The sequence below is a fragment of the Pteronotus mesoamericanus genome, unplaced genomic scaffold (genome assembly GCF_021234165.1).
Source record: "Pteronotus mesoamericanus isolate MK-2021 breed Mesoamerican mustached bat unplaced genomic scaffold, CSHL_Meso_final scaffold_651, whole genome shotgun sequence".
Lineage (NCBI taxonomy): Eukaryota > Metazoa > Chordata > Mammalia > Chiroptera > Mormoopidae > Pteronotus > Pteronotus mesoamericanus.
Window position 1 is genome coordinate 24,653,203 of NW_026555325.1, and position 17,544 is coordinate 24,670,746.

At 35.4% G+C, this 17,544-nt stretch overlaps 1 protein-coding gene across 1 annotated transcript in view; it reads right to left on the reverse strand.

Annotated features, from left to right (window-relative positions):
- KCNH7 (potassium voltage-gated channel subfamily H member 7) overlaps positions 1–17,544 on the reverse strand; it is a 467,687-nt gene that overhangs the window by 72,138 nt on the left and 378,005 nt on the right. Inside the window, exon 7 of the mRNA XM_054562728.1 lies at positions 7,017–7,442. Within this exon, the coding sequence (XP_054418703.1) occupies positions 7,017–7,442 (426 nt within the window). The remainder of the gene's footprint in view (positions 1–7,016; positions 7,443–17,544) is intronic.

Here is a 17,544-nt window from a genome sequence, read left to right on the forward strand (position 1 = left end):
GAGTCCTATGTCCCTCACTTGTCATGCCACAGATATTTGGAGGTATGGCTCATAGTCCCAAATACAAGCCAAGGGAGACTTCTGCCTTAATTTCCAAGAAGTAGCTAAAGAGAGACACAGTAAGTTTATGTGTAGACACATATTTGCAATCAGATCTTCAAAATGTGCTTTGTTATTTAACTTTGAGTGTGGTGAGTATGTCTAATGTCTTAGAAATTCTCTTCCAACAAACTAATGGCAACAATTGCAGAGGTCAGGTTCAGAGAGAATACTGATGAGATGATCAGCGTTCCTATTCAGATACCTGCCAAGTTTTTCATTGAATCCCTTTATCTATCACACTAATGAAGCAAACATCAATGTGAGCACAAACTCCTCTTTCTTATCATAACTTTCCCTCGGAAAATGCTCTATTTACTTAGGTTTCAAAGGTCTTGCCTGCATTCACAATTCACAAAGAATACTGTTAAGTGTGAAAAGAGAGAGGTCAACAAGGTAAGTAATTAATCAAAAGAATAATAATTTTCAGGGGGGGGGAGGAGGTTAATGAAGCACTTAACTAAACATGCTTGAGGTTCTGTTAGTATTTCTGAAAGTAAGATTTGCCACAGATAAGCAAAATATGGGAAAACTTGAGGCAGATAATGAAAAGTTGAATTTCTGGAGAATAATCCAATAATATTATTCCTTTGCATCAATAATAAGGAAGTGATTTGCTATGGATGGCACGGTGTTTGATGATACAATAATTAAGAAATAAAGAACTTTTTCCTTGGTCTCTCTGGATGACACTAACTTTAGGAAGCCATCAACAACAGAGGAAGGCCCAGTCATTGCCAGTATTTATTTTCTATAGCGTGCCTTCTTAACATTATAGGATATTCTCTTGTTATGAGTAGGTAATTTGTGTTTACTTAAACTAAAAAATTAATAAGACTATTTTGGAAAAAAATGAGCAATTCTACTCATACATTCATTTTAGTAAAATTGTATATGCCTAGTTATCCTTGGCAAAGCTAACATGTTTTATAAATAAAATAATACAAATCTTAAATTTGAACAGTTTTTCTTCTGAGTTGAATGTAAATAAAACTAAATGTAAGAGTAGCTTACAATTTAGGGAAATTGGAAAGAAGACATTAATGCTTAATTGACATAGGCAAAATTATTTTTTCTAAGGTCATTCACAATGGTGTGATGCATAGAAACATTTTAATAATTCAGTTAAAATTAAGCAATTAAGAAATCACGACTGTTCTTACATTTTATTGAAAATCACTTTAACTTGCTTATTTATGTATTTATTTTGTAAAAATGTTGTGAGCACACAAGCTCTCTCCTGGACTCCCCTATGTCCCAAAGAGGCCACTGGGTCTCATGTATCTGGCAGCAGGATTATTCCTGAAACTTTAAAAAATGCAGGTTTCAAGGCTTTACTTCTGACCTACCAAGAATGAATCTCCAAACTTTTATAAGATTCACATAGAAACTGGTACAGTGGAAGCTCTGATCCAAACAAATCTTTGTCATAATTATATCTAATTTATAACTTAATAAATCTCCTTCTTATACTGACTTATCTTTCTAGCTGTTCATGTGTGCCCCACTTACCTACCTGTCATTGCTACTGGGGTGACTAACGAGCATTCCAAACTTAACATGGCCTGGGTAGAATTTCTCCCCTATAATGTACATCCTTCTCCCAAGATATTTCCCATTCAGATAAACGCGTGACAATCTATAAAAGTTGCTTAAGTCTCCTCCCTGACCCACCCCCAAAAGTTTCAAACAAGAAGAAAGAAACGACAAAACCTCTGATCAATCATTAATTCTGCTTTTTCTCCTAATCTCCAACAATGTTTAATCCATCCACAAACTCTCCTCTAATGTGTTTCAAATGTATCAACTCCTGTTCACCTGTACTGCTGCCATGGAGTCCAAGCCATTGTTGTTTGTCCCTCCTACATCATAGCAAAACCTCTGAAGTGGTCCTCTTGTTTATACCCTGACTAAATTGTCTGCAGATATCAGCCATGAGGTCTTTCCAAATATCCATTCCTACGCTAAAGGTTCCATTGCAGCCAAAGTAAACACGAGATGCCAAGACTGCATGTGACTTGTATCGGTGCTCTCACAACAGCATTCCACCTCTCACTCTGGCTCAGCCTGGCTGCCACTGACCTTCTTTCTGACCTTCTCACATGCCAAGGCTTGTAAGAAGGGGCCATTCTCATTAGTGTTTTCTTTGAAATGCTCTGCATGTGGTTTGATGAATTTTCCTTTACTTCGTAGTGGAGCGAGGTAGGTAGAAGTCTGATAATGCCTAAAGCAAGAAGTCCTAAAATGCCTAAAGCAGTCTACAATGACAACAACAAAAATTGTTGTATTTTATATAACTTTTCAATGTCCTGCAGTCATTTGTATAGGCTAAAAATAAATTTATAGTTACTGAGCCTGGAAGCTGGGTTTTACATATAAGAGTAAATTCAGTTTTACATATTTTAATATTCATTAATTTTTTTCCAGGATTTTAGCTGCCAGGGAAATTGAGAGATGATTAACTTGTTTAGTTGGGATTTTCACTAAGAGTTGTTCAACGTTTCAGAAGATCACATCTTCAATGACAGGTCTTGTGACAATTTTGTAATGTGTAGTATACAGCATGGCTGTATCAGTCTACATTTGTAGTTACCACAGTCACAGTGTGTCTAGGTGTGTTTAAATATTAAAATGCATATATGTGAATATATATATCTACCTGTATATATGCACATATATACATATGTAAGCATACTCATATATGTTCAACCCTTATGTTAAAATGCAAATACAATGAAAATATTTAGTTTAATATTGAAGTTATTGCTTAAATATGGACTTCATTATAACTAGGTATAAGCATCTGGTGACTTCATTATATCATTTAATATAGACATGCCTGAAGCATTTATATATTAACTAGATGTTTTATTATGATCTTTTTTATTTCTCTTTTATATTAAGGGTGGAAATAATTTTTATATTTGTGAAATTGTGTGTTAAAGTTTTATACTATGTATGACTTTTGTTTGACAATAATAAAAGGGGTATCATAAAATATTTATTATATTAGGCTGGGGACCAATACATTATAGCTCCACGCCTCTAATTCTAATGGGCTTCCCCTCCAGCTAGCGTGACCATCCTACCATTTCTACCTGGAAAACCTCCGCTGGCAATCAGGAACTCCCCTTTCCATGCTCCCATGTCCTCTGGTATTTGACACTATTAAAGCATCTATCAGATAGGACTTATTCTGTTCATCTGCTGCCCTCCCATTCTAGGCGGCCAGCTCCCAGGTAGTGGGGCCTTGTGTTACTTTCTTCTGTAAACCCAGCCCCTCGCAGTCTGGTACATAGGAGCTTCTCAACAGATGCTTATCGAACGAATGCATGTGTGTGCGGACTGGGATATCATGACTCTTTCTGAAAATGGCAAAATGAATGAAATCAATTCTTGTTAAAATTTGTAGAAAATTTACATGAAACTTTACCTGGTAGAGCAGATAAAATAAAGCTACTCTTTATAGTGGAGGTGGAGGGCTCTGAGTCTTATCAGTCTGTCTTGCCGGCAAAGTTTGTGAATCTTTGACTCTCTCAGGCACCTCCCTGAAACTCCATTTAAAGAACATGGGACTGGATGATCTGTCATCAGAGTGACCTCTAGCTTAATGATTTTAGAATTGGTCATTTAATTTTGGGTCAAAAGTCCCAAAATTGTTTTTTTACATATTCATATGATGAAAGTTCCCAAGTTGGTATATTTAAATATAAGATCTCTTTTCTCTGGAAGCATTTTTTTTTCCAGAAACAAAAATGGATGCTGACTATCTTTAATATTCACATTACATGACATACACTTTTGGAAAACTTTTACTCTGAAATATGATTATGTACTGAAAAGCCTGATTATAGATATACACATATATGTATATGTATGTTTGTACATTTACATATACACATATAAAATATAGTTTGTATGTAAAAGTATCTTCATTGTCACTCCTGAAAAATGTACAAAGCGATCCATCCAACAATGGTCTTGTGGTTAACCCTTCAGAACTAACATCTGACTCCTGAGTGCCCCTGCCAGCCTCACCTCCACTTGCTCTCCTTGGTGCCAACATACTTCTCCTTGCCAGGTATCCCACACTCCTGTGATTTGCAACCCAATAACTGTCCTCAAAATAATCCCTTTCTATATCCCATTTCTTTAGGATTTCTAGCTGCCACTAGGTAATCTAATAACTTTTGTAAGATATCAGACAGTCAATAAATTCAGTCATCATACATTGATTGCATACCAATATTTGGTCAACAAAGAACACACATACAATCATGGTCCCATAATATTACAATGGAACCAAAAATTCCTAACACCTAGGAATGCATAACCGTGGTAAGGTCATAACCCAATGCATTACTCACGTGCTTGTGGTGATTTTGGTATAAACAAACTTACTGCGCTGCTAGTTGTATAAAATTATAGCGCAACCAATTACAGACAGTATATAATAGTTGATAATAAATGTCTATGCTATTGGTTTGTGTATTTACTATATGATACTTTTTATTATTATTTTAGAGTATACTTTAATATTTATTTATAAGTAGTTTGCCGTAAAACAGTATGCCTGTTACCCTGGCAACAGCCTCAGGCCTCTCATGTTTGCTGTGTCTCTTGAGTACATCATTTTTCCTTTGTGCTTAACTTAATTTAATGTTGTTTTGTCCAGTAACGTGCTGTACAGGCGTGTAGGCTAGGATCAATAGGCTGTGCCATGCAGCCTTGGTGTGAAGCAGCTGCATCATCTAGCTTTTTATAAGTGCACTTGATGACGCTCACACGACAAAGTAGCATAACAAGCGTTTCTCAGAATATGTCCCCATTGTTAAGCAGCATATTACGTATTAGTTGAATAACTGAGTAGTTAAGGTGTTTATGGATTAATGTGGTATCATGTAAAGTTTTAAAGGGAAACTTCATTAAGAAACAGGGACTTTAATGTGAAGAGATACTGGAGAGAAGAGAAGGAACCTCTGGCAAACAAGTAATTACTATGTACTTGGTATTGTAGTAATCTCTTCATATTTTGCTCTTTTATGTTTTAAAATTACCATTTTACAGAAAAGAAGTAAGGTCATAAATGAGTTAAATATCTTGCCAATGTACACCAAGTGTGTGGCATAGCGGAGAATCGATGTCAGGCCGGCTTAACCGCAAAGGCAGAACCCTTCCCATACCCTATCACATCCTCAAAGAGTAGGGGCAGCTCCAGGAACACGGGGAAGTCTGTGGAATCACGCAGAAGCAGAGAACTGGCTCTATTTTCTCTGATGCAAACTGTCCCTTTTCCTTAATGCCACATGAGGAAGGTGATTGGACACCATTTTTCATCCTGTGTGAATAATGTAATTTTCTCTTGTTTCAGCCACTAGCAGGTTTGTCTGAAACAGCAATTTTCTGAATTACATATTTTAAGTGAATTTTATTATTTTCAAGTGATATAATGACTGAAGTTAAACTAAACAAATACTGCAATCCAGAAATTCTACCTTAATGGTTGTAATCAGCATATCCAAATACTCAGTGGTTTGTCGTTATTGATTAAATATCACCAGTAAATTAACTCCCCCTAAAACTTCTATTTGCTGATTTTACTAAACTGAAATTTAATTTGCTGTTGGGGTTTATGTTTTAATATTTTACTCCGTTTTCATCTATACAAATTTATTTGGTGTCATAACATGGGATCACCCATTGTGAGAAACTCATAACAATAAATACAGGTAAAGAAGTATTTCACTTTCTTGCCTCTTAGTTTAAAAGTTAGGAGTGTCTAACATTAAAAATTCAGCTAGTTTAACAGCAGCTGATTTTTTTTTTTAGTATTTTGCTAAGAGTATAACATGTATTATCTCAGTAGAGTCTCAAATTTTAAAAAATTAGGAGAGAAAAATAATTTCTTCGTTACAGATGATGTGACTCAGGCTTGAGACTTTGTCTAAGGTTTGCAAAATCCAGGAAGAACATATTGCTTGATTGCTCTGCTCCTAAATGACCCAAAGTTGGATGGGCTTGTTCTGTAGGACAGAGTTTACTTCTAAACCTATGGGTTTGCCTTAGTGGAGGAGGATTCTCCTGTCCTGAAGCATTAATTGGTCAGGAAGCCACCATCTGCAGAGAGTATTCTTGATATTTGATACTCTGAATTTTACACTGAATTTTTAAAATTCCACAGCGTGAGGTTATCTCTCTTAGCCTACTCCCTGAGAACTAACTTTCACAAATTTCTGTGAATCTTTCCATTATATAACTTAGGAAACTCATTTGCAATAAAAATTAGTGCCAATTAAATGAAGGGAACTTAAGGAGAACCTAAGCTTTTTTGGATCAAAGAAGCCTTTGAAAATCTGATTAAAGTTATGAACTCTGTATCCAGAAAATGCATTATATGTACACTTGCCAGATTTCCTTAAAGTTTCAAGCTTTATAAGATATTGGGAATATAAGAAGTACTTTCCAACCTATATATTATTAAAGAGAAAGGTTTTGAGCAAGACATTTCAGAAGATGCCTCTTCCACATAATTTGAATATGAAACAAGTAAGTCCCTGCTACCCTGAACCACAATTTTGAGTGAAAAAACATATTATTCTTTGACAGGTTTACACCCATGAATTAATATATAGTGATTCTACATCTTGAGAATATGCTATGTGCTATGAAAAACTTTTAAACTTTAATTTTTGGTTAAGTGATAAATAAACTTTACTATCTCTTAGCAAAAATTAAGAAATATTGAATTATTTGCAATGAGAAAATGGTTCCATTTCATTTTACAGCATTTTTATTTGAAAATTAATTTCATCTTGAGATATGGAAAATCTGTAAAGCAACCTTTTTTTTGCAGTTAAAATAGGTGTACTTTCATAATTGCAATCTTTCAGAAAATAAGATTCTTAAGCAGCTCTTACCTCATCAGAACCAGATCCAAAAATCAGCAAGTCAAAAGGAATTGCTGCAACCATGTCAATCAGGAACCAGCCTTTGAAGTAGTGTATTGCTATTTTGGCGGGATCACTTACCACTTCCTCATTCTGATTTACGTATGTTGTTCTGAAGTTTATTAGAATATCTATGATAAACATAATATCCACAATCAAGTCTACCACATTCAAAGGGCTACAAGAATAGCCACATTCTCGTCTTTTCTGTTCTTCTCTGTCATTGAGGAGGAAGGCTGCAGAGTAGGGAGTGAAGATAGCAGTGTATATGACCAAGAGAAGAATAAGCCAGTCCCAGACGGCCTTGAAAGGACTGTAGTGCAATATCGTAAACTTGTTGATGCGTGGCGTCTGCAGTTTATATTCTGGCAGGACGTCAGCTCCTAAAGAAAGAACCTGAAAACAGAAAAGAAAAGCTGACAGCATATATAAAAATGTCTTTATTTAATCTACAAATCTATATAAATATTAAGGTAATTATACAGCAAAATCCATTAGAAAAGATTCATGTAGTTGAATTCATAAATTGTGAAATACTTATAGGAAATGAATGCATTGGAAGCAACCCAGATAAGCCCTCCTAGTGTATTTGACTTCAGAAAACCCTATGGGTGTTTTCGATAAATATGATTTTCACTTAAAAATAGTAAATATTGTCATTGAGATGCCAAGTAATGGTTATTAGTTCCTTTGGAACATATTACTAGTCAGAAATAAAAATGCATAGCTGTTTTTAGAAAATCATGAACTGTTTGACACATAAGTAATTCAGTTTTCAAGACTGGCTGTAATGAATAGAAGCAGTCTACTTGGATCCATGACCACGTTTATATTCTGGGACAGATGTTCTTTCACTTGAACTCCTCCCTCACATTTAGAGAATTGTAAAAAGGGAATGGTGCAAGGAGATGTTCAGAATAGTGAACTGGAAATGTGCAGGATTCCTAAGTATCAAAGAGTAGTTAAACTCTTAATATTTATTCTACTTAATAAGGCACTGAGTAGACTAAAATAGCCCATATTTTAGAGCCTTAGTCTATCTGAAAAAAAAAAGTGTGAGTTAAATTTGATCTGTGCCCACACCTAGTAGAAAAGTTCATGAGTTTTGATTTTAAACCAAGTTTCAAGAACAAATGTCAAAACAAGTAAGTTATCTGGCTACCCAATAAATGTAAGTAGCCTTTAATACATGGGTTTTAAAGCATTAAAATTTTAATCATTCTATAGATGGCACAAAGAGGCATTTTTTAATGGAGTGGAGGTTATAATTCTATATTATGAATACTCTACATATGTTAAATAGCTCTACTTCAGAGTTAATTTTGCTAAATAAATTTTCTTAGACTAGATTCTTCTAAACGCAGATAAAATATTATCAGATTTGCAGCATGGCTCTCAGGAAACCCCATTAATTAGTCAGAGTGATTTCTGTGTTTTTGGTAATTCTATCTATTTAGATTTTAACTTAATTACAATAATAAGCTATCTCAGGCAAATTCCAACTTTCAATTGTATTTTTATTGTTATACTTTACACATTCCCCCCATATATAACAAGTTATCATTCCTATTTCAAAAAAGAACTTGAGAATTTGAAGTATAGCATGACTTTTAAATATAACCATAAGAGTTCACTTAAAATAGATAAAGTTCTTTTTAGATAATAGCTAAAGTGATTTAATCAGCTTTGAAAAAAATGATAAAGAACCTAACCATTGTTTTCTTCATTCAGGGTAAATTTGTAACTCCCAGTATATGGAGGAAACAGGGCTTTAATGTAAGCTATTATGAGAATTACAGGAATTATTTATAACTAAAAGAAAAGTCGGGAAAATAAACTGATTTCACTGTTTATGAAACACTAACAATCCTCAGAATCCAAGATCTATAACTATAGCTATACTTCCAGCAATATCTGGCTTCCAAAATCCAAATAGGAATGCGCAATGTTAAAATAATCTATCACTTGGTAAGTACAGACTGGTAGAACTCCGATCCCATCGTGCTTAGTTCAGAAAACTAGTGCATGATATTTTTGTCTGGAAAGAATTGATCATCTCTTTTGGTGTCATTATGTAAGTCTCTTTCTCAAAAATCAGGGACACTCAGGATGTAGAAAGTAAAACCCAAAACCTTATTTTGGCTCTCAAAGTCATCTAAAATATGGACCCATTCTATATTTCCAGTTCCTTCTGTCATTAGAGTCCTCTTTGCACACAGTGTACTCTGGCAAGACATGACTAAAATTTTTGAGCTGCTGAGATCATCCCAAATTGTTAAATTCACAAATTTCTCATAAAAAAGAGTAGTTATTCAAAAAGAACAAAAAAAAAAGTTATTCTAAAGAAAAGAATATTTGTCTGAGCTTGCTTCCTGCTTCAGTGACGTGCTTCTGATACCAGCCTCCCCCATGGGGCAATCTAATTCCTGTTTTAGCAGAAGTAGAAGTTAGACTGCATAGAGCACCTTGGAGCTTCCCCTGAGAAGTAAAAACTGTGGACAGAACTCTTTATACTGCACATAGGCAAAAATTGGAAAGGAGAGAATATTATATGTAGAGGTAACAAAATGGACAAAGATAGGTAGACATGAAATAATGTGTTGTGTGTTGAGGAATTCTAAGCTGCTACATAATGTCAATGGATGAAATGCAAGGAAAACAGTGGTGGAGGAGGGCAGTGAACAGGGACAGAGAGAGGCTGGGGAGGACCCAAGGTGACAGGACAGGCATCTCAGGTTTTCTCCTTTAGGTGAGGGTTTCTCACACTTGAATAAAGTATAAACTCCTTTTAAGGCTAAGATATTTATTGCAGAACCGCAAAGATGATTTATACTATTTTAATTTATAATATTAGGTAAACATGTACAAAAATAAAACTAGGTAAAACTTCTTATGCTTATGCCTCTTAATATAACTATTGTGGATTGAATTGTGAGCCCCTGAAAGATATGTTGAAGTCCTAATCTCTAGTACCTGTGAATGTGACCTTATTTGCAAATTGAATCTTAGTCGATGTAATCAAGTAAAAACGAAGTCACAGTGGATGGAAGGCGTCTTTGGTGAAATAATTTGGTGTCCTTACACAAAGAGGGCAATTTGGGTGCAGAAACACAAGGACTTACAGAGAGAGTGCCAAGTGACAATGGAGGTAGATAAAGCTGTTAAGCAAGGAGCACTGAGGATTGGTGGCAGCCACCAGAATCTAGAAGAGAAGCATGGAATAGCTTCTTCCTCAGAGCCTCTAAAAGGAACCTTGATTTTCTCCCAGCGCTCAGAATTGTGGTATTTTGTTATGGCAGTCCTAGACAACAGATACAATGACAAATATATACAAACAAATTTTAAAAATATTTGCAAAACTCTCATTAGTAATTTAATATTTGACATATCTGATTGAATTTTGTTTATGTGGTTTGATTGAATAAGTAAAATATTTTTCTCCATTCTAACTCTCAATGTCTCTTTGTAAAAGTATGTTATAAAAATATAATAGTATTACAAACTTCAAAAAATGTATTACTATTTTAAGATAATATAATCTAATTCTTAATTCAAATTTTTTTCCTGCTATGTGTTTAAAGCCAATTTATATAGTATTAGTTAATGCTGAAGTTTTTATTTACATGAAGTTCAATTTTGCTTTGGAGCATTATTAAATTCCACATTAAATAATTATCTAATCAAATTATTTCTGGAACTACGTTCAGAAAGTTAGTCCATTTGTTATATTCCAATACATCTATTGATACCAAACCATTGAAATTTGGGATGTACAAGCATGTTTTGAATATACATTTTAGTAATTTGGGTGGCACTAAAAGTTATGGTACAAATTCTTTTGATTTCTGCACGGCTATGCCATTTTTTATAATTATTCAATTCTTTCATGAATTTTACCAGCCAAATGACTTCAAAAACTTTTATTCAGATAGCTTGCTTTAGCATCATGAAATCTCATTTTAAATCCAAAAACAGGAAGTCAGGTCAGATAGCAGCATTCTGATATTAAATGGTTATCTTATTGATTCAGATTATTCTTTGTTCTAACTTTTCACCAAGATATAAGAATTTTTAAGATTTTCTGGGAGAATCTCAGAAAATGGCCCTTTGAGAACATTCCTTTCCATGAATATTAGTTTGAGAACTGTTCTAGATTACTAGACAGAGAAGTCAAGGGGCCAATTATAGTTTTAGATAAATGTATCTGGCAATGGAATAGAGGAGAAAGCAAAGAGGGGTGGACTAGGGGTTTAGAGATCAATTGGATCTTAGGTGCTAAGAAAGAAAAATGCAAGAGAGGTCAGCAAATCCTGTGCAGGAGACTAGCTGGCAGAGAAGGAAAGGAGGAAAGCATTTGAAAAATAAATGCCTCTCAGGGCATAAGGATGAGGAGTAGGGAAACATTAGTTTATTTACAGTTCCAATAATGAGTCTTATTAGAGCCAACCATGGCAATATAAATACTGAAGATTCAACCAACTCTGGATTAAGGAAAGAGCCTCAGACTTTAAACTTGAAGAACTGGGTTTGAACTTTGGGTACAGTTTTGATAGTAATTCATTTAATTTCTCTGGGTTTCAGTATTTTTCACATGAGTGATGGGGGCAGTAATCTTTGCCCAAATCTGTTATCTATATAGAACTAATGTACCACATAAGATAATTTCTGTAAAAGTAGCTGATAAATGGGAAATATTTATGTGAGGTAATTTTATTAAACCAAAACACTTACGAACCAATTGGAGAAAGTTGAGCACTGACTGGACATTGGTAATATTAAGTAATTGTTTTAGTTATCTATTAATTGTAACAAACTAAGCCAAAACATAATGGCTTAAAACAATTGTAATTTTATTATTTATGATTTGATGGACCAGAAATTTAAGCAGGGCTTGGCTGGGTCATTCTTCTGCTCCACAGTGTCAACAGGGGTCACTTGGTGATACTTGATTTGTGTCCAAGCTTGTGTGGAGGATGCAGAAAAGCTTCATTCACATGCCTAGGAATTTCATGGGGGTAATTGGAAGGTTGGGCTCACTCACACTATTAAAGTGACTGCGTTTCTCTCTCTCCCTTTTTCTCCGTTTTCACCAAGATACAGGAAATTTTAAGATTTTCCAGGAGAACTGGGAAAAAGTTCCATATTCTCTCTCTTCTCTCTCTACACACACACACAAACACATACATATATACACATGTATATATGTGTATGTACATGTGTATATATGTGTGTATATATATGCAAAGAACACATGGAACTTCTCCATATGGTGTCTTTGGTAGGTTAGTAAGATGTCTTATGTAGATGCTCAGTATTCTCAAGAGAGAAGTAGAAACACTCTCTTAAAGTCAAGCTCTAGAACTAACACAGCATCACTTTTGCCATATTTTATTTGCCAAAGCAGTCACAGGCCAGCCCAGATTCAGTAAAGTGGAAGAAGAGTCTTTATCTCTTGGAATGGTATACTTGGAAAAGAGAAGAAATCAACTGTGGCCACCTTAGATATAAGCTACCACAGGCATTGTGGATAATTATTGTTCTTAGGTATGATGATAGTATTATGGTCATATTTTTTTAAAAAAATAGTTATTACATTTGGGGGGTTCATAGTAAAATATTTATGGGTGAAATTATACAGTATCGGAGGATTTCTTCAATATCATCCAGGGTGTGGGAAGTTAAAGGTGAGAAAGTCTGTTTGTATGCAACAATATTAACAATATGTTGATTTTATTGAAACCAGATGATGGATACTTATTGTCCTCTCTATTTTCATAATTTGTTAAAAGTTTTCTCAACAAGACATTAAAAATATTCTAGAATCTCAGCAAAAAGTGCCCAAGGTATTTGAGGAAATAATTTCTTGATGTTTACAAATATCACAGAAGCTCATATTGATCAAAATTGAGTTAATTCTTTATTAGGCAAGTTTGGATTCTTGTTTATACAGCAGAATGTTTACTTTGCTCCCTGCACATCAAGTTCATATTATGTTGACTTCCGTTCAGCCACACAAAGACTACACACAATCCCAACTTGCCCTACCCTCGAACTGTTTGCTTTTAAATTTCTATCTCGTTGGGTCAAATCACATTACAAGAAGGTAATTGGACAGGCTAAATCTGCAGATGCTCATTCCTCTGAGACTACTTGGCTGCATTGTTCATCAAGTTAAATTAAAACACAGCCACTTTTTGGAGACTCATCAGGATAGGCCACTCATTAAAAGACATTTCTCTGTTAGCATTTCATATTCAAACCTGAAGCTTTCATTCTAGTTTGATATAGGATATATGTTTTTGCATTTTCCTCATAATACTACCACTGAAAGCAATGTTTATGTTGTAACGTCATTTTTTTAAATATCTGCATCATATATTCCTTTCAGAATTCATTTCTAAAAATTATTTCTCTTGAGGAATCAAAGCTATCATCTCTCTTTTGTTTTAAAAAAGTGACAATGACTCTGGCTGGTGTGGCTCAGTGGATTGAGTGTCGGCCTGCGAACCAAAGGGTCACTGGTTCGATTCCCAGTCAGGGCACATGCCTGGGTTGCAGGCCAGGTCCCCAGTATGGAGCACGCGAGAGACAACCACACATTGATGCTTCTCTCCCTCTTTTTCTCCCTCTCTTACCTTGTCTAAAAATAAATAAAATCTTAAAAAATATATAAATAAATTAAAAAGTGACAATTAGTTATTTTGTTATTTGTAGTTTCTTTTTGCTTTCTTACAGAAAACTGTATGAGTTTAGAATTTTAGTACAATTACTTATATTTTTGTTTACATTGTTTTAATAGTTCTATTTCCATTTTCATGGTCTAATGCATACATATTATATAGTGTCACTTCATACTTCTTTGGAAACAGGATAAATGTATAAATCATAATTCCCAAGTAAGTTAAAATTAATCATAAAGAACTTCGGAGCCACTGTTAGAAATAAAATATTAGGTGGGTATTTGTTTTAAAAATGTGAATAGGATTCTAAGGGGCTCATGGTTAAAAACAAAAAGGCTGCTGCAAAGTCTATTAACTTGCCTTAAGAAAGCCAGCTTCTCCCACACATTTGAGAACCAACATACTTTACAAAGATAAAACACAATGAACTAAACTATGACAAGCCTCTTCTTTTAAGAGAGAAACAAAGAGGGGGTTAAAACCTCACTGTATAAAAAGGGGGGACTCCCTGGTCTCCAGAAAGACATTTCTATTCTCTTCTTCCTGAAACCACCAATTAAGTGTACAGTTTAATACAGTCTAAAATATTGTTTTCCTTACCAAATACAGTGTTTCTTATTGCCAGCACATTGCTATTTGTTTAACCTCTAACTAACTGTTAAGTGTTATATAAAACCAAAATCTCTATATGAAACAGCACTATTTATTCAATGAAGATCTACTGTGAAAATTTGGTGCGAATACCAGGATTAATAACTACTCTTCTCTCCTGAAAAGTGCAGTGGGGAACGATTAAGTCTTCCAAGAGATTATACAGTACTTTTGGCAGCTGTGAAAGCCACACTGAGGTGTTGATAGTGACTGCTCATCTCTTACTTATTCTTTACTCGGCACTTGCAGTTAACTAATAGTCTGGCTGTATTTTTAACTATTGGGAGGAGTAGTCAGTAATAAAATGAATCAGATAGAGCATATAGCACCTGGGAAGATTTAAATTCCACTGGCTTTTCCGCAAATGATTTGAGAGTAATTATTGAAACAGGAAGCCCCACTGACAATTACCCAGGTGTTTAAATTAAAAGATGAAAAAGATTCACACCATAAATCAAATATGTTGCATAGGAAATTTTTTAAATAAATAAAATATAAAATTAGGTTGCAGATTCATTGCAGCATTCTGTATTAAAATAATTTTCTAAGTTTTAAAGTATAGATATTTAGTCCTTTGTGAGTGTATGCACATGCATGTGTTTGTGCATGAGTGTTGAATTGAGTCAGGATGACTGCATGATTTTGTCAATATCAGTCAATCAGGTACAGCTAAATGTCAGGTTTAGTGTTTTGTATGTGCTGTATGTGCTAATATAAGAATATTAGCTTCTTAAAATATGGGTGAGTCAGTAAAAGAGAAATAGGTAAGGTCATATCTTAAACATGTTTTCAAAAGATTTTATTTGTTTATTTTTAGTGGGGAAGGGAGGGAGAAAGAAAGAGAAACATCAGTGTGTGGTTGCCTTTTGCACGCCCCCTGCTGCAGACCTGGCCTGCCACCCAGGCATGTGCCTTGACTGGGAATTGAAACAGCGACGCTTTGGTTCGCAGGCTGGCAACTCAATCCACTGAGCCACACCAGCCAGGGCAATATCTTAAACATTTATAGTATTCATAAATTACTCAAATGTATACATATTAAAGAACTAATCTCCTATCTTTTATACCACTGGCCAGCTGGATGGTGGCCTTTGTTGTGGCCCTGACCCCGTGCCGGGCTGACCTTGTGGTGCCACCTTGTTTCTGATACCAGATGCTCTCTGGCCTAATGTTTGCTTCCTTGCATCTTTTCTCCTCTTTACTCCTTGTTCCTTTCCCATGGAAATTGTACACATGCACTTTTTCCCTCCATTTTTAAATCTTTGTTTTAAAATTGATGTAATGTAAGAAATAAATGGAATTTAGGAATAGAAGCAAAGTACACCTAGTTCATAAGTAAGCCTTTCACACGGTTTTTCAAACACGGATGAGTGAGGAATAGGCTTAGAGATGGGAGAGGGAAATAAAGGGTTAGGACAACTTAAGGTGGATAGATGTGCCAGGTGCCACTAGAGGGCAGTGTCCAGCAGACAGAAAGCCTGGGATAGCTCTCTCCAGGGTTATGGAGCTTAAGAGTTCATCCTGCAGAGGCAGTGGCTAAAGTTTTGAAAAGCAGACTCATTTGTCAAAAGAGTGTAAAGTCAGAGGGAATCCATTGGCAATAACTAAATTGTGGAAGGCAAGACAGTATTCCTGAGACATAGCATAGTACCTGAAATATATATTGTAAGCACCCAGAATAGTTGGTGAGTAAGCTATGTTTGTAGCTTAAAGGACAAGAGACAATAGAGACGGCAAGGTAGAAAATTCATTGGAGAAAGGATTATGATGGAGATACTGCTCTGCACCAACATTGGTCGCCCTCCCTCCCATGGAGTAGAGCTGTTGCTAGAATATGTCTGCCTAGCCAAAAAAACTACATTTCCCAGTCCCTTTTGCATCTAGGCATGGCCATATGCCTGAAAAGTAACACTTGTTGACTGAGGCCTTCAAGAAGCAGGTGTGTTTTTCCCTGCTCTCTCTTTCCCCTTCTACTGCATAAAGTCATATACTTCCAAGGCTTCAGGTCCTTAAATCTTGTCGGATGGTAGAGACTCCAGATGTTGGAAACCTGGGTCACTAATATACCAAGAGGATAAAAATCATTTCACAGTAATACCAGCTTCTGTTATTGCTTGAGCATGAAATATAATATTAGGGTGAGCCTTGGCAATGCAGAAGTTTATTAGTTCTAGCAGTCGGCATTATCCTAAATAGTTGGATCTTTGATAAGACAAAGACCTTAAAAAGGCATGAGAGAAACATCAAGTCCACAGCTTATCTCATCTCTTCCATTTCTCTCTTTTGAGGTTTAGTTTAATAAAGTCATAAAACTGGTGTTAGCAGTGACATTGTGTCAATATGTAAAAAACCAACAGAGCCACATCTTCATTTGGCAAAATCACAGAAACCAGCTCACCTATCAGTTCGGTGACCTTTTCAAGGGTAGGGTAACTAAGGGTAAAGAAATCCAAAAGAACAGTTATGTTCATGCTCATTTCACTCAGTCAGGCTCTTTTGCTCAGGTGTCCCCAGAATCACTAAGATCAAAGCAAAGGGGAACAGGGGGGATGCTTTTTTGGGGGGATGTTGTATTTTCTCCAGCTCTTTCCTCAGGCCACTGCTACCACCACTGATACCTGGGGAAGGAGCTGAGCTGCGTTCCTCCATGCCCTCTGTCAGTCTGTTTTGGTCCTTGCTTTTTTTATTCCTTGAAATATTGTAGGTGGGATGGCACTGTGACTTTTGAGAGAGTGCCCGATCAGCTCACCAATGCTTTATCTTAGAGAAAGAGGATAATTAATACTGAGTCTCTTTTATGTTAACTAGTAAATTCTGACGTTCAGTTCCCTCAACAGCTCTTTGAGATAAGCATTATTATCTATATTTTTATTGATAAAGAAACTGACTCAGAGAGGGTAAGTAATTTATCTGAGGTCTCAGAGGCAACTTACACTCTGATGAACCATAACATTCTCAAACTTTATTGAATGCCTATTATTTACTGAGGGCTTGATGGGCATTATCCCATTTAAATTTTACTGTTTTATGATCAGTGCTTGCTGTTGAAGTATAACTTCCCCAAAAGAGATCTCTAGTTCTAACTCCTAGTTCCTGTGAATGTCACCTTATTTGGAAATAAGATCTTTGCAGATGTAATCAAGTTAAGATGAGGTCACACTGGACTG